Source organism: Periplaneta americana, chromosome 9, assembly GCF_040183065.1.
Source record: "Periplaneta americana isolate PAMFEO1 chromosome 9, P.americana_PAMFEO1_priV1, whole genome shotgun sequence".
Classification (NCBI taxonomy): Eukaryota; Metazoa; Arthropoda; class Insecta; order Blattodea; family Blattidae; genus Periplaneta; species Periplaneta americana.
This window is the reverse complement of record NC_091125.1, coordinates 84,171,621-84,198,115: the sequence shown is the minus strand read 5'-3', so window position 1 is coordinate 84,198,115 and position 26,495 is coordinate 84,171,621. Positions and strand designations below refer to the sequence as shown.

General features: G+C 33.8%; 1 protein-coding gene across 1 annotated transcript in view; it reads left to right on the top strand.

The window, feature by feature from the left end:
* The window catches only part of sff (sugar-free frosting), an 87,341-nt gene that overhangs the window by 59,862 nt on the left and 984 nt on the right, over positions 1-26,495 (top strand). Inside the window, exons 13-15 of the mRNA XM_069835145.1 lie at positions 2,497-2,683; positions 5,169-5,341; positions 24,411-26,495. The exon at positions 24,411-26,495 is cut by the window's right edge and continues 984 nt beyond it. Coding sequence (XP_069691246.1) covers positions 2,497-2,683; positions 5,169-5,341; positions 24,411-24,728 — 678 coding nt within the window. The 3' untranslated portion in view covers positions 24,729-26,495. The remainder of the gene's footprint in view (positions 1-2,496; positions 2,684-5,168; positions 5,342-24,410) is intronic.

Genomic DNA, 26,495 nt, shown 5'->3' with positions numbered 1-26,495 from the left:
TTTCTCCTCCAGAAGTTCAGATTTATTTAGAAAGCGGTATTTTGTTTTGCAATAATGGTTATCATACTCCTGATAATCCAGTGATGAATGAAGCTTATGAGTAAACTCATATAATTAAAATAATCAAAATCTCAAGAATGAGGTGGCTGGAACACTTATACAGAGAAAAGGAGGCAGATCCATGTCCAAAAGTCTCGTTAACAAAAGTAGATGGTAAAAGAAGAGCTGGATATTCTAGCATCAGATGGCTGGATAATATTCAAAAAGATCTGAAAATACTGGGGGTACGGGATGGAAAGGGAAGGCTAAGATAGGAACGAAAGAAGGCATTTTATAGGGGCAGTCAAGGTTTGTAATAAGCTGCAGTACCAACAATGAAGGGATGATGTTTACTGTGAAATAAATCGTACACAAATTTGGCAATACTAATCTAATCTTTTCATATTTTACAACAAAAATAATAATGATGATGATGATAATGATAATGATAATAATAATAATAATAATAATAATAATAATAATAATAATAATAATAATAATAATAATAATAATAATATGTACAGATAAAGATCATTATAGATAATGTGACAGAAATATCATTTACACATAAAGAACTTTTCTTAATGACAAAGAAATTTCACTGTCGAGAATCTCAGCATAATCTGCATTATTCACTATTACATGAAGTATTAAGATATATCGATTAACATGATGTTTATTTTATTGGATGGATGGATGGATGGATGGATGGATGGACGGACGGACGGACGGACTTAACCTGAATCAGCAAATTTTGCCTGCAGTGCTGTCAGTTAAGGACAGGGTTCTTTCATGTACAGTAAATCTATGATACAGACCTCTGAACTTCGCTTTCCTTCTGAAGGACTTTATGATTAAGCGTTTCGTCATCCTTAAAAATACATTGCTCTCAGTCATTAACCTCGATTTAGTGACAAGCATGATAACCACTAGACCATCAAGGACAACAGTATTTATCCTATTATAAATACTATTAATATATTATAGTAGTAGCAAATGCATATTAGTCATACATATTCCAGTAAATATTGTATACCTATATTTGCATGCTTATTCCAGTAATAGTTTTTGTGCATATATCTGTTCTCTACTTATCATTGATTCACAACATGTATATGTTTGAGTGGCCTTTGTGCAAAATTTACTGACCAGAAGTTCGTCACTCCAAATTCGCTGCTTTGCAGACGAACCTCTCAGTGAACCAACATCTAGATTGGGATTACAGATTTCTCTATAATGTAACACTTCGTGAGACCACAGAGGTCTCTAGCAGAAAAGAAAAAATCGGAAGTATAAAATATGATATGGGCACTAAGGTTGCAATCTACCAGCTTAGCTCAGGAGATAGGCACGTTTTCCTGCTGGTCCAGAGCTTGCTCGGGTGTGGGTTCGATTCTCACTTCGGCTGATTACCTGGTTGTAAAAAAATGGTTTATTTAACAATGCTTGCAACTGCCGAGGTTCTATCAGCATCACCAGTGTACTGGAATTTTGTCCCGCAGGAGTTCTTTTACATGCCAGTAAATCTAGTAAATCTATTGACATGAGCCTATCGCATAAAGCAGACTGAAGGCCAGTGCTATACCAACTGTGCTACCTAGGCCGATATCTGGTGAATATTTTCCGAAGTTTTCCTCAGCTATAAGGCGAATGTTAGGTAATTTATGACGAATCCTTGGCTTCTTGACGCCAAATACCACTTCGCTACCACAATTCATTGACGTTAAATAACCTAGTAGTTGATATAGTATCGTTAAATTACCAAGTAAAGAAAAAAAGAAAGGCTGTAGTATTTCTAGAGGCAAGATAGTAAACAGACTTGCGAAAAATCGAAAACACTTTACACAGTGTTGCCATTCACACAATATTCCAGAATTAGAGTAATTTGAATAATCCAAATAATAGTTTCAAACACAGAGATTTGGAACTATAGTTGTAAAATAATTAATCAATTATATGTTTCAGAGAATAAGTAGTAGATGATAAATTATCTGTACACTTTGGTTGTAGTGCAGTAGTTCTATCTCACTTACTTACAAATGGCTTTTAAGGAACCTGCAGGTACATTGCTGCCCTCACATAAGCCCGCCATCGGTCCCTATCCTGTGCAAGATTAATCCAGTCTCTATCATCATATCCCACCTCCCTCAAATCCATTTTAATATTATCCTCCCATCTACATCTCGGCCTCCCCAAAGGTCTTTTTCCCTCTGGTCTCCCAACTAACACTTTATATGCATTTCTGGATTCGCCCATACGTGCTACATTCCCTACCCATTTATATTTTTAAATTATTTTATCACAAATTAAACAAAAAAATATATCTGGAGTATATCCCTATATTGCCACAGTTGTCCAAATGACTAATTTTTTTGTGATAAGTTTCTCAGGAAAGTCAGATTCTAAAAAAAAAATTGGCATTAACAATTTAAATAATGTGAGTGTTTTCTGTTACAGATAGCAGAACTGAGCCACAGTGTATCAAGCCCCATGTCTTTCCGAGTCGAATACAAGAGGGGCTCTACAGCACCGGCCATGTTTCAGAGACAAGTTCGCTTCCAGGTGGATGTGTCAACGATCACTAAACAGGCTGGAGAGAGCCCCAAAGAATATCTCTACGCCATCACTTTCACTTTACTTTCAGGTGAATGACTGAAGGAGATTTTCGGAAGTTTCATATTCACTTTATTACGAAAATGTTTGCAGAGTTTAAAAAAATAAATAAATAAGGATCAGTGGGGAAATAGATCTGCAAAACCTGGGTACTAGACGTCCTCAGTATTGCATTTTATCAAGTGAAATATTCTCAAACCTGGATAATCCTATGTGACCTGAGGCATAGTAAGAAGATAATTGGAAACTCACTAAGGACGTCACTAACAAGCATAAAATTGAATTCATTAGAGAGTTTCTAACAGGACATGGTCATTCCTTAAACAGCATTCGAAAATTTCTCCCGCTATCACTCAAAGTATAAAATATGAGATGGGGAACTAAGACTGCAAGCCACGAGCATAGGTCAAAAGGTAGGCGCGTTTTCCTGCTGGTCTAGAGCTGTGCTCAAGTGTGAGTTCGATTCTCACTTTGGCTGCTTATCTGGTTGAATTTACTACTAATGTCCCACTTTGATTATTGCGATTTTCTACCAACTAACCTCAATGTCAACCAGTCACAAAGATTACAGCGTGTTCATAATTTTTGTGTTTGCTCCATCTGCAAGTCCATCGCACTGACCACATTACCCATCCTTTCAAAGTCTAAATTGGCTATGACATAATGAACATAGAAATTTTCATTCCCTTGTCCTCCTTTTCCAAGTCTTTCAAACTTCTACACCTACCTATCTTGCCTCACTTCAATTACCTATCATCATATTACAATCTCTACACATACATCCAAAATAGCTGCATATTAGCGATACCAACACATAAGATATTATCATAGTCATCATCATACACAATCTCGCTATCGCACTTGTGGAATAACCCTACCCAGTGACATCAGAGACTGTCGGAATTTAACGGCATTCAAAAACAAACTTATTGAGTATCTACTTACTGCATAGATTGTAATGCAGTAAACTGATTATTCTAACTTATTGCAAATGTTTCGAAATCATTACTGTTTTGTTCCTCTTGATATTTGTATAATCAGTTACTTATTTCTATATATTTAATAATTTTCTTTAATCACTAATATATTAAGCAGTCAATATATTGCATTAGTACTTTTTATGCCCATTGTTATCTTATCCTTCTACCAGTATTTTTTTTTATTCACCTCTTATTGCATTTTTGTATTTGTGCTTTTTGTATTTGTATTTATAATTTTACTTCTATTTCTTATTTACTTCTCTCTACACTTGTTTTTTGTATATGTCTATTTGTATTCTGGTGGTATGGCAGAGAAGGCCTGATGGCCTTAACTCCGCCAGATTAAATAAATAAATAAATAATAAATACGAAGAAGATCCCAATCAATAGGAATGTGGTTAATGGCAATCTAAGCTATAGACATCATGGGAAGAACATAAAAACTGCTCAGTAGATACTATGCTTTTGTGATATATCATATCACAAGTGTTGCTATATTCTTGGATGTAATAGATTGGAATGCCACGTAATAGAATATCTTTGTCTTCTTGTTGAAGTTACTGAGTTAGATTATTACTAAAAAAATATTATAAGTGCATTTTTTTCATAGTATGTAAAAATAAATAAATTTATTTATTTATTTGTTTATTTACTTACTCGCTTGCTCACTCACTCACTTATTCTGGCGGAGTTAAGGCCATCAGGTCTTCTCTACCACACCACCAGAATGCAAATAGACATGTACAAAAAAAAAAACAAATGCAGAGAGAAGAAGTAAATAAGAAATAGAAATAAAATTACAAATACAAATACAAAAAGCACAAATGCAAAAAGAGGAGACTAAAAAAAATACAAGTAGAAAGATAAGATCACAATGGACACAAAAATTACTAATTCAATATATTGATTGACAGCCTGCATATGACTTACAACAAAGAAAGAATGACGTCTACTCAAAGTAGAATATTTTTGTAGAATGTTACTAAAACAACTATAAATGTAAATTAATTTTAAAATAGTAAAATAGTGGTCACTCAAAACACATTGTTTTGCTCAATATTATTCAGACTATTATAGATAGGCGAAAGCTGTATTATTTAATAGAATAAAAGTCTTTGTGCATCTCATATACTATGATGATGTGCACTGTTTTGGCACCATTCTGAAGTAATACATAATGTGTTGATATGTACACGTCGAATTCGACTTCTCTACTTTATAAGAATTTGACAACAAGGATATACAATAAATTCTACTCATTCCACTTATTAAGATTTTGACAAGTTTGGAAAAGAATGTAAGTACAATAAATAATTCTTCACTAAAATTCTATCAATAGGCTTTGACACCACTGTGGAGGATTATATGCTAACAGTTCTATTCATAATCGTCTTATTTGAGTCTGTAAGAATTTTATAGCATTTCGAATGTATGTGTATGCTAAGCATTCTACTCAGAAATACCATTCTGTAAGACAACTATTTTACATGCTGTTAGTAGTTGGAAGCTGAAACTATGTCCCTGATGTGAGTGCAGGTAACATCCGCCGATTCCGGCGTGTATGTGAGCACATCCAGTCGCAGGTGTGTAGTCGTCGCCCACCTCCCTCACCACGGGCGACTCGAAAGTTCACAACAGAGCTTAGTGAGAGTTCCAGCTGTGGGTCAGACACTTCAGAGCGATTGTCCCCATACCCAGGCACTAGACAGGTAACTCAACTCTTGTCTTTGAACAGCCTTTGTAAAATAGTCACAAATTTGATGAGTTTAAAGTTAATATACATGAATGGTGTTCTAAATATATAATCTCGTATATCATATTTTAAGTAAATAATAGATGCCTTAAAGTTACTTATTAAAATTAATGTAAGCCTATGTTAGAGTGGGATCACCCAGAGTAGATCTGTGATGTTTGTTCAGCATGTGATTGTAAAACAAATACAGGCCATAGACAGTCAATCATCGCTCCTTTTCCTGTTTGCGTTTTTATAACAGCCCTACTCTGCTGCTCAATCTAGTCCTTCGTTTCTTTCCCCTTAAAAAAGTGCAACTTCGTTTTGCTTTTTGTCTCTCAGAGTGAATGTGTTTCTCGAAAAGATGGGATTGCACAAATTGACTATCCTATATCAAAATGTATTATATATGTTGTTCTAAGTAATTCTTTCAAATAAATTATTTGTTCACTTTATAATTTCTTTATTTAAGTTAGTGTTAATACAATTCAATTAAAATTAAATAAAAGTTATATTATTATCGAACTTGCGAAATACTTCTCTTTACAATGTTCAGCAATATATCATCACTAAGGTTCGGATAAAATAGCTGCATCAGAATAGGCTGTATAGCTGTCTGTATAAGATAGGGTCTTGACTTGCTTCAGACTAAGTAAACACTACTCCCTTCCACTAGCTAAAACTCTACCTGCTGGGAAAAGTGCTCCCACCCCCTAGCTAAAACATCAGTGAACTGGCTGGGAGACACGGACAACTAGTTAATGTTTGTAAACAAAATATATGGACCAAGGTTGTCTATCCTGATACAGCTACTTTATCCAAACAGTAATCATCACTAACTGTGTTCTATTCATATAGTTACAGTTATTTGGTAGCTCATTCAGATATGGCCATTTAAACCTTCATGGACTGTGCTAGTCTGACAGTAAAAAAAATTTCATTTTTGAGGTAGGTGCACCTTTAAAGCGGAAGTCATTATTTCAGATAATAGTATCATAGGTATAGTTGGTCACCAGCAGAGTTGAACTTTGACATTGGTGAGATGGTGAGAAATTCACGGTAAATTTTTCCTGAGGTCCTCTTATTCAAGGACACAGTTCTTTTATGTGCCAGCGCTATTTTTTTCTGAAGAAGGTCATGCTAAAGATTTTTATCACCATTAAAAACCCATTGGGACTTCAACCAACAAAACTCGACATGAACGACATGGTAACTAGTAGATCACTGAGGACATAGACCTACCTGATTATTACCATCCATTTAGATTATTTGTGTTTTTTATAGAAATTTATTCAATAGACATTTATTTCACAGTTTTGTACACACAAAACATTGTAACCAGAAATGCACATGCGAATAATATGCTGGGAACCTAGAGAAAAGTTTCACATATAAACTGAAAATAATCCCATTTGTTTGAAGAAATGATATTAACCTTTAGAAAATGCACCGGCTCAAAATTGTAGTAACCTTCTTTCTTGCCAACAACTTGATGCATTGCAGCCTCAATTGAAGAAAAACGACGGGAAAGACTGCATCAAGTGCTGCTGCAACACGATAATGCACGCCTGCACTCTGCTAACATGATGAAGGCAGCTGTCCAGGAGCTTGGTTGGAAGGTGATTCCACTCTCCCATATCTTGCGCCCTCAGATTTATATTTCTTCCATTCTCTATCCAATAATCTTCAAGGGAACTCCTTTGATAACATAGGTGCTTTACAAACTTGGCTTGACAAATTCTTGAACTCGAAACCAGCCGATTTCCTCACACACAGAATAGAGAAACTACCCCAGCACTGGCAGAGAGTCATAGGTAATGTAAGAGAATATACCTTACTGTCTTCTATCCATCTCAAATAAAAATGTTTGTCACAACGAGAAAATGCTACGAACCTTTGCATCAACCCAATATTTAGCACTAATACTAATGAGTAGTAACTTTGTTTATTCATAGAAGTTAAGCAAAATTAATTTAGTTGTCTAAACCAGTAATAAATTACAGTACACTTCACGTTCAACATTTAAGGTTTTGAATTGAGCAACTGCATTTGTTGCCCCTCAAGTGGTTTTGTATCGTAAGAAACTTCTTTCCATGTCATATTACATTACATATCTAAATGGCAAAGAGAGTTAAATATTTTGCTATAATGGCGGATTTGGCTTCCAGAACGTTTAAAATTTGTCACAGGTATTGGTACTCAGGATTTCTTTCAGTTGTTAGTTACTTTGGAGGAGATTAACCAATCTTCCAATGGAAAACAATGGTGAGTCTCAGACTCAATCTTACATGTGATTTTCAGGTGTTGGTTTTGTCAACATGATGATTCATATTTATTTCATCTTCCATTCTTCAGTTACTCGCATGTATTCACGTAATGGTAAATAGAATTAAAGTCGATAATGTGAAATAAAATACCTCCTAATATGCTATATATACATATGTTACATACTGAACATTTGATGTGCTTCCAAGAAATATATCGTCATTGATTTTATGAAACCTCCTTTGTGACAGTGCAGTGCATAATTTTTCAGGAGGAAGAAAAAATTAAATAAACATCAATAGGCCTACACAGATCTTCGATGATATTTATCATATCCACCAACGTTTTCTACCGAATTATCTAATATTCTTCTGTAGGCCTATTGGTATTTAATTATACTTCTCCCTTCCTCCTGAAAAAATTGTGATCTGTACTGTCACATAGGAGGTTTCATAAAATCAGTGACGATATGCGGTTATAGTATTTGCAACATAAGGCTTAATGAACTTGAAAACTGATTATTTACTTATGGCTTTTAAGGAACCCAGAGGTTCATTGCCACTCTAACATAAATTCCTATTCTGAGTAAGACATTAATCCAGTCTCTACAATCATATCCCACTTCCCTAAAATCCATTTTAATATTATCCTCTCATCTACGTCTGAGCCTCCCCAAAGATCTTTTTCCCTCTGGCCTTCCAATTAACATTCTAAATGCATTTCTGAATTCGCCCATACATGCTACGTGCTACATACCCTGCCCATTTCAAATGTCTGGATTTAATGTTCCTAATTATGTCAAGTGAAGAATACAATGCGTGCAGTTCTGCATTGTGTTGAAAACTGATAGTTCGTATAATTTACAGGTCCTGGAAAAATATATGTAAATAAATTATTTTCGGACTCTGTAGATAAGGCTATTGATTGCAGTTCTCAACATGAGTATATCACCACTTGCTTATTTTCAAGATTTGGTAACTTTGAATTTTTCAACTAGAGATCAACTCTTGCTGAACCCACTCTATAACGTTACATTTTTATATTCTATCCTGTGTAGCAGTTTCTTTTGTGTACTATGAATACATTTTATAAAGCAGGGTGATTTTTCAGTTGCAATGCATTAGAACGCCGAAATTTCTATAATTTGTTATCACCTCTTTGACCTGAATGACATCCTGGAACTTTAAAGTCTGTAATCATTACACAGACATACAACCGTTGTCAGGAGCAAGGAAAAGTAATAGCATAAATACGGTAATTATATGCGAAAAATAACCCTGCTTTGAAGTATATTACAATAGGTGCATTAAGTTACAAATGTAGGCAAAATTCGTACTACATATTCAGCCCTTATACTTTCCGAATAGCTATTCTTATTTGATAAGTTAATAGTTTCACATAAGTATATATATATATATATATATTTATAGTAATATTTTACAAACATTCAATATAAAATAAGTTTTAATTCGTTTGATTTGGGTTATATCTTGGTAGATTCATCCCATTACTAGAGCAGACGATCGACACTCTAAAACAGTGGTTCTCAACTTTTTTTAATTGCAGCACCTATGGAGGTGCTTGGGTAAGGTCAGTGATAGAGCTTATGTTTGCTTTAAAATTAAATTTTCCTTACATTAAAATGAGATTCTGCACTATTAGTGCACCAGTAAAAGAACACAGAGTATGGTTTGCTGATATAATGCAGCTAAATCTTTGAATTGTTCACAGGGCCTGATTTAGGTAATGAGAGTTTTCGATAACACATACTAGAAGTATAAAACAACATTAAAGAATTTTATTACTCTTCTGTTTATCATTGTTCGTGGTGAATATATTCTCTTAATTATCGAAGCATTACTTTGATACCAATAGTGGTTAACTAACATACTATATTAATAAGTTTCTATATGCATACATTTTAATTTAAACTTAACTTAGTAGCCTATTTAATTACCAGTACGGTATGTTTTCAATATTTTCGTGATAAGAAAGTTAAGTGCACGGAGTGAACAAATTTTTTGTTAAAAAAACACATTTATCCACTTATCAGGCCTAATTTTGAATTAATCTTTGTTTGATTTTATCAATAAATATGAACAAGTGAAGAATTGTATGGACTCATGCATAAATCGGGGCCTGAATTATGATATATAATGCGTATTATTTCAGTTTATGCACACTTCACTGAGTAGCATTTCTGCTTGAATCCTTTTCTGGTTAACATATTGTGATCTTTGTGTGTTTTTAATCTGAATTTGAAATTTAGAACTTAATAGATGAAAGTACTGAAAAGATACTAATTTGCAGTTAGAACTTTTATATACATATATTTAACTTTAATTTATTTCATTACCTTAATATTGAGTACTTTATTTAATTATTCAGTTTCTATGATCCCGCTCAAAAAGGCTAACCGGTATGTTTAATCTCAATATACCATAATTAATTTAAAATAGAAAAACTCATTCGCAGTTTCAGTTTGTTTTCATATTAAATATTGTTTACTATTGGTTTATTCGTTCTATTTACTATTTGTCTATTCGTTATCGTGCTTTAATGATGAAATATTGATACATAGTGTTCTCTTTTCTATCATTCACACATTACAACATCTAACTTTAGTCACTGTTATTGCCCCGTTTTAACAGCCTTCATTATTAGCTTCTTTTGTTACAAGTCTTTGTCTTCTTGCATTCCCTCCATTTCATTCCACTTTGGTATTAAGCACAGAGTCCTATTAATTTGATCCATTGTGTGCCCCATCAACCTCAAAAACAAGTACCTATATTTTACTTTAAGATTTGTATTAATTTATTTTATTATTTTGGCAGATATGTGCACTTGATTCACAATCGATACAATATAGGCCTACAGAATTTTCTGTCATAAAATATTGACTAGTGTAATCCCCTTTACATTGTCGAGATCCAAAGAACATAAAGAAGTTAGTTACACCTGATTCCATCCAGTATTTTCAGGCGACAGAGATCTGTCATTATCCCTGTCGCCATATTTACACCCATTCAATTTAGTACCAGTAATGGAGAGAATATCCCTATCAATATTTGTCGTCATATTTATACCTGTTCTATTTAATATGATGATAAAAAGAATTATGCTTAATTGAAGTCAGGCTGTGTGCCTCAGTAAAGAATATGGCCTTACTACTTACACCTCCTTTGCTAGTGATTTGTCATTTGTTATCAATCAAACACATAATATGTTTTTCTGTGCAGATATTCTAAGACTAAATCTGTAAACTTTTTTCTAACGTTTATTTCTGTTCTTAAATTAAAGTTTAGTTTTATTCAAAGTAAAAATACATATACAAATATTTTGTTGCATGTGCATTTTCCTATTTAGTAATTACATTTACATTAAATATATTTTTCTTATATGAAAATGTTTTTCATGAAAGAAATGCTGCTTCAATTTACTTATAAAGCAAAAGTTGTATTGTATTAGTTAGAACGTCAATGTAGTCTTTAAGAACATGGCTAATTATTTTCAGTTAGGCATGGATTTTTGTTCTTATAGACAATAAAAGAGTGAATTTTGCACTCATATCAGTTGTGTTGCTGCACTTTATTATTCATGCTGTCGAGCATGCTATGCACTGTAAAACTGAAACATAAGAGAAGAGATTATTCTTAAAGAATTGTAATTAGACAATGACCCTAGAGTATATCACGTTTTATAGTCACCAGATTAAAAAATGTTGTAAACGAAAGTTATGCGTGTAATATTAAAACGTGTATTTATTACAACATTTGTTTGATTTGATGATGAAGGCTTCAGTTTTAAGATATTTATTTCAATTGCTTTGTGCACTGCAATTTTATTTCTCCAGTTGTTTGATTTAAATATTTTCAGTGTCAGAATATGAACACGTATATAGTAGATCTTGAGCTATATAGAAATATGTAGGTACCATGTTAGTAACTTCATAACACTTAAATAGTTTCATTAACATTCTGAGTGACATATTAAAAAAAAAGTGAGAGATGTGAATGTGATAGTACAATATGTGAAATATTTTTTTTTTATCCAATGCCACCAGGTTGTCTTTTCGACATTTCTGGTCTTCTCTCCTGGCCGTGGCTTAATTGTAACCCACTTCTAAGGTTGGGGCGCCTGGAAGGCGGAGTTACATTACCCCGATGATGTGATAGGATGATTATGATAATGTGGTGCCAGGAGAGATCTTAAATCTAAACTTAACCTAAATTCCAGACCTTGGACGAACACAGGAATAATCCCCATATGTGAAATATACATTGACAGGAAAAAATTATGTAAAATCCAGTCATTTTACAATAGTAAAGAAGATGAAAAACACAACGTAATTTACTGAAAGTCAAGGACAATAATTTATTCAGAAAGCTAACAGGACATAATCTATATTATTAATGCTCATTAAATTAAATGTCAGTAAGATAGAATTAAATAAAATTTATGCAAATAAATGAATTGGAAAACATAATATTATTTTACACTACACTATAGGCCTAACTATTTCTTAGAAAATACTTATGTATTATGCAGAGTATGTAGACTGAATATAAAATTCAGAATCTGTAAAATAATATTATAAACTTAGTAATTTTCAGTTATGAAGATATTTTCTTTGGATGTTATATGTAGCTGTTGAAGGATTAATCGAAGTATCTAGTCTAGTTTCGGTGATTTCGAATGAAACGAATAGGCCTAATATTAATTACATAATGTAAGACAGTATGTAAAATTGTAAATTAAAAACTTGGGAAGCTACTTCCATTAATTCTATGAAAACAATATCAGTCAATCAGATAGGGGTGGAGCCAAAGTGAATTATAATTGCAGGCAGAGTAATTATCTCTTACTTCCATGTTAATTTAGAAACAGTGTAGTCATTAGAATCAGGCACCCAGCTGCTGAAGCAGTTAACCCTGTGTACTGTCAGTTTATTTATGTTTCCTGTACTTAAATTGACGTTTTATTATTGAGAGAGACAAGTTTCTAAGTGGGTGTGGCTGCATTATGTTAAACATGTGCAGAGCAGTCTACAATCTGAATGTATAATGGTAGTTACTGTTAAGTGAATCGTTATAGTGTTTACAGTTTACAATACATTTAGATTTCACATTGTATGCACATGCAAGAGCCTGGATAAGTAGGCTGCTCGGCAGATATCAGGATCAATCGTGGAATCAATGCATGAAGTGGAATCTGAACGTCAACAATTTATAAAAAAAATTGCTATGAAAATTAGGGGGCAAAATTTAGAAGGAAGGGCCCAATTCTTTTTAGTCTAATTCCAATATTTATTCTAGTGCCTGAGGGAAAATCATGGAAAAAACCAAGGGCAGAATGAGTTGTGCTGATGACAAGCTTACTGTGTGTCTCTAGTGAATTCTCGGGAAAAGCAACAAAACTGGCCCTTAAGAGGGATTGCTCATATTATTAGATATAATTTACAAATTTACATTTTATTTTCCTGTAACCATGCTTGGTGATCTGAAACATATAATATTAAAAGTTACCGATATTTGAATTATTGAAGTACACTACACTGTCCACAGTGCAGTGTAATTTATGTACATTGTAATATTTATAGACTCACTGAACGGTCTGTATCTGCTAATTCAGGTACATTGTCGTTGAAATAGATATTTTTTACACTCAAGCCACTCCCCTTTGAATATATCCATTGCAATGTTTGTTAACATTCAAAGATTCTATAGACCTATCTCAATTCATTAACTGAAAGGAAACCTTACAGATTATGAGTAAATATGAAAATATTGGTACACATGTTGTAGCCTAGGCAATAAGTGAAATAAGTAATACAAGTAGGCTGCTTGTAGCATATCATAAATTTAATGTTTTCTTAGGTACAATACCTACTGAGAAACAGATTTCAAGGATTTATGATCTGGTGAAGTCCCGTTAGAGCACTCTTTCATTTCATAAAGGTGCATCTACATGGTTCAACTTTTCTTTCAACTTTATACATTCAATTGTGCATGTCTTTTTCCACTAAAAATGAGAATGCATGCAGCAATTGAAAGCTACCCATCACTGATGGGTATCTTGTATGTTAGTTCGTTCAGCAGTAGCATGTAGTGAGCAGCTGGTTGTTCTAGGTGGCTGCAAATAAACTGAAAATTCTTTTGTTTGGCAATGTTGGACCTTTTAAGCTGAAAATGGCAGCAGGTATGATTAGTTTTATTGAAGATTATAACAAATACGAGTGCCTATGGAGTATTCAACCACAATTTTGAGAATCAAGTAGGCTTAAATATTGGACTGATATTTAATATTTTATATATATATAGTAAAGATGACGTTCAAGACTGTGCACCATGTAGACACGAAATCTGCATGCATCTTAATTGAACGTGCATTTTTTCAATTTGATTCTTTCAATATTCTCCCAAGATTGAATGCATATGCGCATGAAAAATTGAATCGTGTAGATGCAGCTTAAGAGCTTACTATTCCTCCTCTGACTGATGCTATCTGTATACCAGTTACAATATTACATCCAGCTGCACCAATTTGGGTAGATACTATTGATGATGACGATGAAGATGAATGCTCAAATGGAGAGTGACGGTGAATGATGGAGGGAAACAGGAGAACCCCAAGAAAACCCTCAGAAACCTTGGCTAGTAGTAGTTTAATGCTCATGGCATTTGGATTTTCTCCATTAGCCTTCTTGTCACCCAATATAACTGTGAAATGCTCATTGTAGATCTAACTTCTAATAGGTTTTCACATTCTTCCAGATGTGCAGCGTTCATCACTGTACCAGATTTCTTGCATAATGTTCACTGTGGTGAATGAGCTAATTTGAACAGATTTGCAGCAAGGCAATCATGACCTGTAATCATTCTAAATGCTGCCACTGCCGTACTTTTTGCAAATCAGGAATATGTAGTACTCTTGTTAATAATTTTAACCAACATTTGTTGATAGCATTATTTTCGTGAGATTTCAGAATGTTCTCCTTAAATTTCTTAATGTACTATTTGCTGTACAGAATGGATCATAGCTGAATTATTAAAAGCTTGTGTGATTGTGGTGGCTTTATTAGCTAGCTGATCTGTCTTCTCATTACCACTTTTATTACATTGGGATGGTATCCACTGAAGGGCAATGGTTTTGTTTATGGCCTGAAAACTGGTGAATATATGTTTGGATTCTATGATTCTTTTAGTCTGTGCATTTGTTGAGACAACGACTTGGATTGCAGATTTGGAATCACTTAAAATAACAACTTTATTAAAACAATCAGTCCAGGATGAGAGTTGATTAACTGCTAAGTAGATTGTTTTAATTTCATCATCAAAGTTAGTCTGATTTTTACCAATGGGTTTATAGAAACTGAATAATGCAGCCGTGGCGAAAATGCGACTCACGAGCACATTGTGGCTCACAATGATAGCTGTGCATTTCTCTTGCTTCCTAACTCCCCAACCCCCACCCTCTCACTCACTGGAGTCAAACTCTGTTCCACTTGTATTTGTCTCTGACCTGCGAGTGGCGTATCGTCGCAATATCTCTCTCAAAACCATGTACCATTACAGAAACTAAAGTTTCAAATAGGATGAGAGGACGCATTTTTTTGCTGCCAATATGGTGAAAATATTAAATGTATGATTTGTTCACAAGTATTATGAGGAAAACAGTTGTATAACATAAAACAGCATTATACTATATGTCACTCATGAAACATTAAAAGGTTAAGTGTTGTTATTATTATTGTTGTTGTTGTTATTATTATTATTATTATTATTATTATTATTATTATTATTATTATTATTATTATTATTATTATTATTATTATTATTTCGATCCTTTTTCAGCAGATGTACGAATAATGCAGTTAGGTCTTCAATTTAAACTCACAGATTTACAATGTAGCCCTAATATTACAATGAAAGCTAGATGTAAGGACTTGACAAATGTTGAACTTTTCAAATCTTTGCCAAAAAATAAATATACGAAGCTTCGTTCTTTTACTTGCTCTGTTGAAGCCATGTTCGCTACAACTTACGTTTGTGAAAAATTATTTTCAACAATGAAAATAGTAAAAACCTAATTTAGATTACGAGTGATAGACAAATACCTTCGTGATCAACTACGACTGGCAGTAAGTGACATAATTCCTAATAATGTGTCCTATGTTTTCTTGTTCATTTATTTCTTCGTTACACGTACTAAACATTAGTTTGTAACCTTATACTCTATAAAATTATATTTAAGTGCTTGACATAAAGAAAATGAAAATCCGTTAATAAGTCTGACAGTTGCTTCACTTCCCCTTCGGGTGTCCGCCTCCTTCCATAGGTGCTATGCAGGTTACACAGTGGCTCAGCGCACGATTACATTTTCGCCATGGCTGGAATAATGTACAGACCCAGAAATAAAATTTGGCCCACCTGAATTTCCCAAGTTCCAGTTATAACATACTGCGTATGCTCAGTAAATTTCGTTTCTGAGTCTATACTATATACTTCTGCCCCCATATAAGATCCATCAGTATACATGTGCAACTACTCTGCCTTTGGGTACCAAGTGTGGATCATTTCTAAGGATGCTGCTCCATTTCGGTTTCAATTGTGGATCTTTTAGAGACATGTCTTATGAGGCTAATGTTGTGGTTGGTATTTATAAGATCATCTGGAGAAGGCAATGGCAGTGTTTCAACGATGGTATTTGGAATAATTGTATTTTTAAGTTCTGCTACTTTCTGTATAAAACCCTTTTGGGATTTCATATTCCTAGGTTATCATCATATTTGAACCAATAGTCATTTGATGACAATCTTATGAGTTTCTCATTTTGTATCAGAGCCAATCAGTTATCTATGGAATCATTCTGAATTAGTATCTGCATCACTGGTAGTGGTATACTTTTGACAGCTCCAGTAGTCCTAATCATTCTCATAGTGGTTTTGGGCTTTCTCCAGTCTCTTAGTGCTATTTTAATTAGAAATTATTAAGGTTTCAGTTCCTAGCAGAGCATTGGCTTGATGTAGATTTTATAGGTGGTATTTAGTACCTCTCTGGAACAATACCATTTATTTCCTGCCTCTTTAATGCAATCAGTCGTTTTGTTACTTTTCCAGATATTTTCTCTGTTTACCTTTCCCAGGACATTTTTGTGTCTAAGTACATTCCTAAGTATTTTATGCATTCTTGTTCCTGTATCCTTTTGTTATCAATTTCTAATTGAAGACCTCCCCTGGAATAAGGATGTAACCAATAAAATTGTAATTCATGTTTCAGGAGCATATTAAATTTCATTAGGCCCATATTTACTATCACAACCATTTGACAAAAGGAGGATGTAAGTTTATTCAGCCATTGAACGCAATAATTTGTTGTTATAAATGAATGCTTTAAAGTTACTTTTTCCACCTACAGCACATATTTCAAGAATCTGATATTACATTCTTATGCAGGGAGATTTTAAATTCTGTATTGGGTTTTTGATGGTTCAATGTATAGGTCTGTTTAAATGTTTTGTCTGTATTTGTTTCCAAGTTGTTGCTTTTTGACCACATACTTAGTATGTAGCCTACAAGGCTTCTTGCATGATACTGGCGAGCTTGCTAGTATTTTCCGTTGGCTGTGATGTCCAAACAACTAGATCATCTGCATACAGAGCACATTATTTTATTCTAACTATTGTAGTCAGAATCTAGATCAATGATCATTCCATTAAATAATGCAGGACTTGTGACTCACCTTGAGGAACTCCTATTTTGAGTTGTTGATACCTGAACATTGCATTGTTGACTCTTGTTGCACAGTAGCGTTGATGAATGAAGTTGTATATCCATTTATTTTCAAAAATTCCCATTATGTACAGTTTTTCCATAAGCTTCATTCTCCGTATTGAGTCAAAGACACTCTTAAAATCCACGAGCACTGCAAGAGCGGTTTGCCTCTTATCCAGTGCATCTTTATTTCTTGTAAAAGGAGAAAGATTTGTTGTGTTGTTGATTGGGAGCTCTAAAACCAGCTTGGACAGGAGATAATTTATTGTAGGTCTCTAAAAACCAATTTAACTTTTTTGTACCTTTTTTTTTCCATTGTTTTCTCAAGTATACTAGTTAGGAAAATGGCTCTGTAATTAGATACACAATCTGATTTTTTATTGGGCTTTAAGATGGGAATTATAATGGATTTTTTCCATTCGATTGAGATTGTGGTTTCCCATATATATGATTAAAAATGGAGGGACAGGTATTAAGAACTTTTGGTCCTAGATGCGTGATAAATTTTGTAAATTTCATCAAAACCACATTCGAGTAAAGATATTGTATGTTTTAATTCTTCCATACAGAATTGTTTATTGAATATGTGTTCATAATCTTCAACCACAAATTTTCCTTTCATTATCTTCCATATGCTTTTTTCCCTGGCTTGCAACTCTTTCGAGAGTTGTTGTGTTGTGGTAAAATGTTTTGCCAATGCATTGGCTAAATCCTTGTCATAAGTTATCTCACCCTTCTTGGTTTTGATAGGTTCTTTAGCACTTCCTTGGTTGTCACTATTATTAAATATAGAAACAAACTTATGCACTTTACTACCATTTCTTCTATAGTCTATCTTTTCCAAGAAATTCTGAAATGTTTTTCTTTTGGATGCTGTTGTTTCTCTTTTTAATATAGGTACTGGATGCCTTTTTCCATGCAATCACATACTTAATATCTTTTGTTTCTTGTGCTCTTTTTCATGTAGTTTCTCTTCTTTCTTTTAAAATGGATAATTTTGCTGACCAGAAGGATTTATATAGAATGATTCAGGACCTCTGCAACAAACTCTGGGGATCGATAGATCTCGCAATGGGGATCATTTTTCATAAAACAACCCATGTTCTCCGATGCCTTGTTTAGGAGCTAAGCAACATCGAAACAACGACAGATTTTAGTGACATTAACAATTATGAAATTAATTATTTTTCAAGTATGTTTTCTGACAAGTTACAGGTGTCCAAAGTGTCTATCCTGAACCTGATTAGATTCATTACACTGTCGCAGCAGTGGTTATTGGCCTGTGTCAAATTTGATCAAAAGCAGCTAATACTCACATAGTCGGTTTCTCTCTGGTGTCAATTCGAGTGGTGTATTACTTCACATGTTTCAAAAGGAAAAAAAAAGATTAAGGGTGTGAAGTCGGGTGATCACGCTGGCCATGCAACAGGTCCAGCTCTCCCTATCCATTGCTCCTCGTAAATGTTGTTCAGATATGCTCATACAACCAGGTTGAAGTGTGTTGGGACGTTATGTTGAATCACATGTCCTCTCACATTGTGAAGGGTACATCATTCAAACAGGGCAGCAAAATGACAGGATACTTGTAACCTGTCCACAAGGGTACTTGAAGAAATAATTAATTTCATAAGTAACTGTAAATGTCACTAAAAACCTGTCTTTTTTTATGTCGAGTATCTCCTACATGAGGCATCAGAGAACATGGTTTGTTTTACGAAAAATGATCCTCATTGCGAGATATATTGATCCCCAGAGTTTGTTACAGAGGTCCCTGAATCACCCTGTATTTCTATGTAGTGCCTTTGGGGATGTTTTTTAGCTGTGTCTATTATAATTTTGCAGAATGTCTTGTAATTTTTACCTAGGGTAGGATCTTCATAATTAGGTTTCAAGTTTTGAGCATTTATTTTCAATCTCTGAGATAAATTCCTTCCATTTGCCCTTCTTGAAATTCCAGGTACATTTCGGTTTGCGGTTTATTGGACGAGGTTTATTTCTGATCAGTATTTTTGTGTGTGTGTGCATGCATGCGTGCGTGTGTCTGTGCCCACTTCACTTCCGTGATTTGGGTTCTGCATACTGCAGATAGATGGCAGGACTGTGACCCATTTTCAAGTTGCAAACCACTTCGGTGGGCCACGTTATATATGATGTGTACTGGTATCTGTGAATATTGTACAAGTTATCATTCTGTGGCTGCTCCCTGGGTCTTCTATAATCTTCCGTTCAATATCTTGTGCAATGTCCTGTGAAGCAAAGGTAAGGCCTGGATTTGTGCCATTTCCATTATAGTGAAGATATGTTGGGGTGTCATTCTTACTGTGATGTCTTTGACTGTTTCTCTAGTTCTGTTCCTATCTTTGTAACTAACTCTATCAAAGTGTGCATTGAAGTCTCTTTTAATTATTATTTTGTTTGCTGTTGTTAACAGGTCTAGATTAGGATCATTCCTAGGTGGATTATGGATTCCATATACTGTCAGATGGTTATTGTTTATATATAAATCTGTCCTGGCAATCTCGGATGTGTCCCCTTCATTCATTTGCTTAGTTACGTTGAACTTGCTGATCAGTGTCTTCTTTGCGTCAACTAGGATTCTACTGGAAATTTGGTAAGATATTTATGTTGTAGTTTCTAAATTTCTAGTATTTCTGTTGATCTGAGGTCAATTTGCTTCCAGAATAGATCTTTGTTTTCATTGGTAAATATTCTTACAACTTAAGTCCTTTTACAGTGACTAAACCCACCAGCATTCCACTCTGTTGACTTGTTTCTCAAGACGGTCCCAGCCTGGAGATCTGAGTGGGATACTTTTCCGGAATTTTTCATTTTGAGAGACACTGTCCATATCTCTGATTGTTTGTATGGGCACACAGATCATTTGAGAAGTCAGTGACGTACTTCACCCTGCTTCTTTTTTTTTTTTTTTGCAACATTTCTTCTGCACAGGTTTAATGGTTATTCTAAGTGACTCGGTCTCCATAGTCATGGTAATGTAAATAGGTTGCACCACAAGAAAGTGAGGATGGGATTTTGGTAGGAGAGGTTATACGTTACACATCACTACCCCTTGCAACCCTCCACCACAAATATAACTCCACAATTGCCAGGATTCGTACCTAGGTCTGCTGTCATTGTAAGCCAACTTTCTACAAACAGTGCTACCAAGGCAGTTTCAAGGCTGTTAATCTTTTAATAAAGCCTTAAAGGGTACATTTCAATATTATTTGAAAGTTTTATTCCTTAGATTTATATATTTCTGTAATGAAATGAATAAAAGTTTGTAGCCTATCCCCATTACTATTTACTATATACAGTATATAGATCATATGATTATAAACTGAAAAAGAACAAAACATGGTAATTTGAACATCAATAGAAATTTGAAGTTAGATATATTACTGTTTGCAGATGATGTAATATTATTAGCAGATTTTAAAGATGGCCTCCAACATTCTGTTTTCCAATTACTACTGATTTCTGAGAAATACGGGATGGAAATTTCAGTTAATAAAACTAAAGTAATGGGATTCATTGGAAAAAAATCATATCCACAGCAAAATTTGCCTTTATAATGAACCTGTAGAACAAGTCTCATGTTTGAAATATTTAGGTTTTCATTTGAGCTATGAACAATAAAAAGATATTTATACAAAATTGAATTACTTTAACTATGTAATGAATACCATTAATAGCATTTTCAAACTTTCTCTTCTCCAAAAACATACAAGAATTAAAGCCTATAAAACATTGGCGGGACCTGTTTTCAAGTATGGAAGTGAAGCTTGGACCATATGTAAATTGATGAACACCGAATCACTGTCAGTGAAATGAAGTTTTTAAGAAGAACTGCTGGTTATAGATTAGACAAGAAGAAAGAATTAAATATTGACCCAATTTTAGAGAAAATTCATGGAAAGCTCATATATTCAGAATGCCTAGCACTAAATTACCGCCTTTTAGGAACAAGATCTTTGGACCGTCCACTGAAACAATGGCGTGAGACCATAACAGGCCACCAAGCTTAATACGTGATAGAAAGGAGAAGAAGAAATGAATAAAATTTAAATCTTATTAAAATCTAAAATCATCTCCAATTTTTATCCCATTTATAAGTAGGTCTACTTTTTTTTTATATACTCACTTTATCATATAAAGATTATATGTATTTAAATCTTTCTAATATTTCTTTTCTCTCTTTCAATACAAATAATGGGCTCATAATGTTAAGTATACATTTCTTAAAGTTATTAGGTAAGTTACTGGTATATTATTGAGACAGATTTTCACATATTTACTAAAATTTCTACATACAAACACAAATTATGTATACACATATATATATATATATATATATATATATATATATATATACACATACATACATACATACATACACCAGGTGATTAAAAAATCGAGTGCCATAGACATACTCCATTATTAGTGCAGATAGCGAAAAAGCGAAAAATGATAAAAAGGGGAAGGTTGCTGCAAACATGTACGAAGTGTATGTATAGTCACAGAGGACAATGGAAAAAGTCATACATTTTGGCATAATTCATAGTGTTTTTTTGCACTGCAAAGGTCTGACATTTTTAACTTAAGCAGTAGCTACCATCTAGATCAGAGATGGCAAAACAGTGAAGTAGTAAGAATACTACCGACAGAACACTGTATGTTTCACATCTTAAAGTTTCAATACTAATGTAAGATCTATGGAATACAATAAATGAAATTAAATGAAATGGAAACAAAAAAAAAAAAACTCTCAGTTACAGACAGACAGCTGTTTCATAGTTTTACAGCATACTTTATCTCTTAATTACAGACAGAACTTGAATTTCAGGATCTAATACGTTACGAAAACGGAAAATTTATATTTTGAGAAGTGTCAAAATATACTGTATTGATGTTTTAAAAATTTCTTAAATATGAAAGAAGACGACAAACATCCTGTATTACCCGCTAGCCTGCCTGAGTCCTGCAAAGACTGCCTCGCTAACTGGAGCAACTGGATTCTAAAGAATGTCATAAAATTTTGCCTAACTAATGGGTCCAAAGTCCAGTTACTTTGATCGGAACTCCCTTGAAAGCAGAATTTCATACTAGTGAAAATGAAGTCGAGTACAAGATGACAATAATGAATGCAGAAATAGCTGCAGAAGTTATGAACCAGGCATACATAAGAACATTGAAGCCAGTGAATACACCTCAATTGATAGCAGTGTTGGTGTTGGAGAAAATTTATTGGACGTAAGTGTGGTTGTGAAGGATGTACGAGCAACAGAACTAACATCTAACAATAAGTGTAGTGAGAGTGAGGGAGAAGATGATAAAGATGGCAATTTGACCTCTCAAAATTCAATAAAAACCATAAGTAAGTTTAGCAGACAGTGGAGGAATTGATTAAATTTTCTATTAATTGCAGTGTTTCTTGTTTCCGAAGTTCTTCAATTAATACAACAGTTGCAGGATATTTTGACCATAAAATTGTTAATGTAAAGTATGCCAGTAATCGATAAACCAGCCTGACTGACTTTTCTAGGAGAACTTCATAATAAAATGCTGTACATTATTCGTGAGTTGAATACTGTAAACTGTATTGTATACTACAGTATACGATTGCATATTATTTCCTTTTCTTTTGCTCCGTCTAGTTCAAAGTTGCAAAGCACTTGCTATATTTAGAATAAAACTAATTTTATTTGAAGAGTGAGGGTACACATAAGTAAATTATTAAGTTACAGTTACATTAAACAACCTGCCTCCCAATTAAGGACTCCCTCCCAGATATGGGCAGATTGTTACATCCCTTCGATGTTCATAAATGAGAGGTTTCGCTACATCACTTAGTTATGTCTTACTGTTTCGAATTTTGTACCAAACATATGGTACCAGTATGTGGTTTCTTAGGTAATCTGAGCCATTCAACTAACAACACTAAATCGTTATACATGAGCTCTTGCTTAAATAGTATGTTGAAATTGGGGAAGAAAATTATAGAACCAATGCTGATTGATGAATTTTTAGATTACATTTGAGACAGTTTTCCGAGTTTTATTAAAGGAAGTTGAACCTCTGCCGTGAAAAATCTAGCAATAAGTGAGAAACAACTTTATTTTACTCTTGAAACTTTGCCCTCTTATAAAATGCAGAGTATTATTCTTGTTAGTCACTTCAAAAATGACTATAACCATTCTCTCTCACTCTCCCCATGTGAGCCTTATCAATTAGGATGTCATATTCTTCTGCCATTACTATGGCTTCAAGGAGTAATATGGCTTTATGACTGAAAGTTATTCTTCATGGCCTAGTGTTTAGAGATAGGTTCTCCACATCCTTTTACATGTCATATTGGGTTATGTCCCCCTTAAAAAAATTCCACCTCAAGAGCTTTACTGAAATGATGAACGCCAGAGTGACCCAAGTGACCAGAAGCTCAATAACTGTTGCATTTAGTCCAAAGACTGCTTGCAAAGACGTGAGAACTCCTCCAGTCTTTCTCTGAATCCAAAATGTTTATTGATTGATTGCAAATGCACTGCAGTTGACTGTTAGAACATTGTACTTACTGCTTACAGGAGAGTGATCTACTGCAACATGGTAATGCATAGATAGCAATTGGAATACTTATTTATTCTTATGTTTTGGAGATTTGAGCTAATGAGTTGTGTCTGGCAAATAAACTGAATTTTGTTACAGCAAATTTTCGGGGAAGTTGGAATTAGTTCCAATGTTTTTACTGTTTCCTTTGTTTTCGTTTAGATCATATTATTGTTCCCTATTACTGCTTTTTACTTTTGTATTGATGAGTTTTTTCACAGATTCAGTGGTAGATCTTTTACTGATGCTTAAAAAATGGAACATCATATATGACTGCATAAGCTGAAAACAAATTTTACAGAAAAATTGAAAAAAAACAAGTGTATTCATATTCTATTATATAGGATTCACATAGGAACATAGCTGTGATTGAGGGCGATGTTGTGGCAAACACAAACTGTTTCAGGTTGAATCAGACATAGAGAGTGATACATCAGTGTTTGATGTGAAGTCTCCAACACGTGAGAATGGCAACAGTGGAGGGCGTCGCCGCAGCTGTACCAGTGCCAACAATAACAATACGACGGCTGGTGGCTCGTCAACTGAGTGCAACAATGCAGGGACACCTGCCACCACGACTGTGTCGTGCCCCACCTCGACAGAGACCATGACTGCAACGGGAGCCGGGTCGTCTCCACCTGCAATCAAGGCAGTCAGGTCCAACAGTGAGAGCAAGGGTACGCTTGAGAAGTGTGTGACAACGACTTCGGGGTCGCTGGCATGAAACAAATGTCTCCACCTGCTAGCCGATAGTCTGCTGCAGATGTATTCTGTTAGGTAACCAGTGAGGACTCGTGCAAGCTGTTGTAATGTGGGATGGGATTATTGAAAATGAAATTCTGCACTCCAGTTTAAAATGTCCCTCTTGTAAAATGTATAAATAGGAATAGGATTTTTCTAACAGTCCTATAATGGCGCAGGGCAGCTAGTAAAAATTAAATCTGGCAAACCTAGTCAAGTTATGGACTAATTTGCCATACTTTGTGATATTGATTTTCATTCTCAATACATATTTTAAAATGCAGTGAACAAATTTAAAATAAATTACTACCAGCATACACTGGCAAGGCAGATTTTAGGTTTTAATTAGCTATTTTTATCATAATAATAACTTGATTTAAACTCTGAAAATATCGTGTGTTTGTTACAAGTTAAAAGTATAAATTAAAGTACAGTTGTTTAAGCTTAACAGTACAGAGGCAACACACATTTAATTCTTTTGTCTCTGCTGAGTGATACAATTATATTTGACTTTATATGCGATATTATGCAACATATTGAATCATAACAACTCAATTGTAATGCTTTTCTAATGAAGTGTTTTCCATACTCCTTGCCAAATTTCAGCAACATTTTGGAATCATTTGAAGTAATTCAAACGTGAATATTATACTTCTTTTATTTTTTATTTATTTTTCCATTCTAGTAAATTACGAGCATGTTAAACAATTTTTTAATTACTGAATATATATTTTAGTTATGGGAATGTAATGCATTCAAGTACAGAAGTAAATAATAATGGAATTTAAATTTTGAACTGCATAAAATGTTTAAAGGGGAGAAGACAATTCTAAGAAAACTGTTGTAAATTTGTTACTTTCATCAGTAGAGATATGCTGCAGACGAGTTTTTTTCTTCCATTATACTGTATTAAAGTAAAAGAAACTTTTGTGATACTGCAAAAAGAGAAAGAAGAAGAAGAGGAAGAAGAAGAAGTAGTAGAAGAAGAAGAATTTAGGGTAAATTTTTAGCATCTTTGATATCGAATCGACAATATGGTTTTTGCCATGCTGACTGCTCACTTGTGTATAATACTCGTAATTTTTTCAGTAATATTTCACAGATTTTGTTCATATTAAGTATGTATGACTTAATTCATTTAGAAATAATGAACATGAAATTTTATAGATTTCACTAACAATTAATGAATGAATATTTTTAATATATATCGTAACACAAAGTGGTAATTTATTCAAAATTGATTTTAATGAAATTCTTAAATTTTGTTTCTACAATATTACTATAATTTCGACAATAATCAAATTTAATGGTATTAAATAGCAAATAACAATTAGTAGAAGCAATGGTATTTAGTAACGACAATAATCGAAGTTCCACTATATTCTATTATGAACATTTACCCATTTATACAAAGATTGTCTTTGGTATTTGAAAAATAGCTAATCCTTTCACCAACAAAATTCTTACTGGTCCTGCTGTATTGCAATGCTGTTAGGTTATTTATGGCGAAAAATATCTTCTGAGAAATCACTTGTGAATTTATCTTCGAAGTTTTCATAAAAATTAATTTATTTTCTTCTGACATATTTCCATACCTGGTACTGCTATGATTACGTTAATTTTATAATGTAGGTAGTAATTCATGCAGTTCTCCCCCCCTCCCCCCATGCAATGCCATCATTACTGGTCTTCTCTCCAGGCAGTGGCTTATGTGTAACCAACTTCTGAGGTTGGGGACACCTGAAAGGCG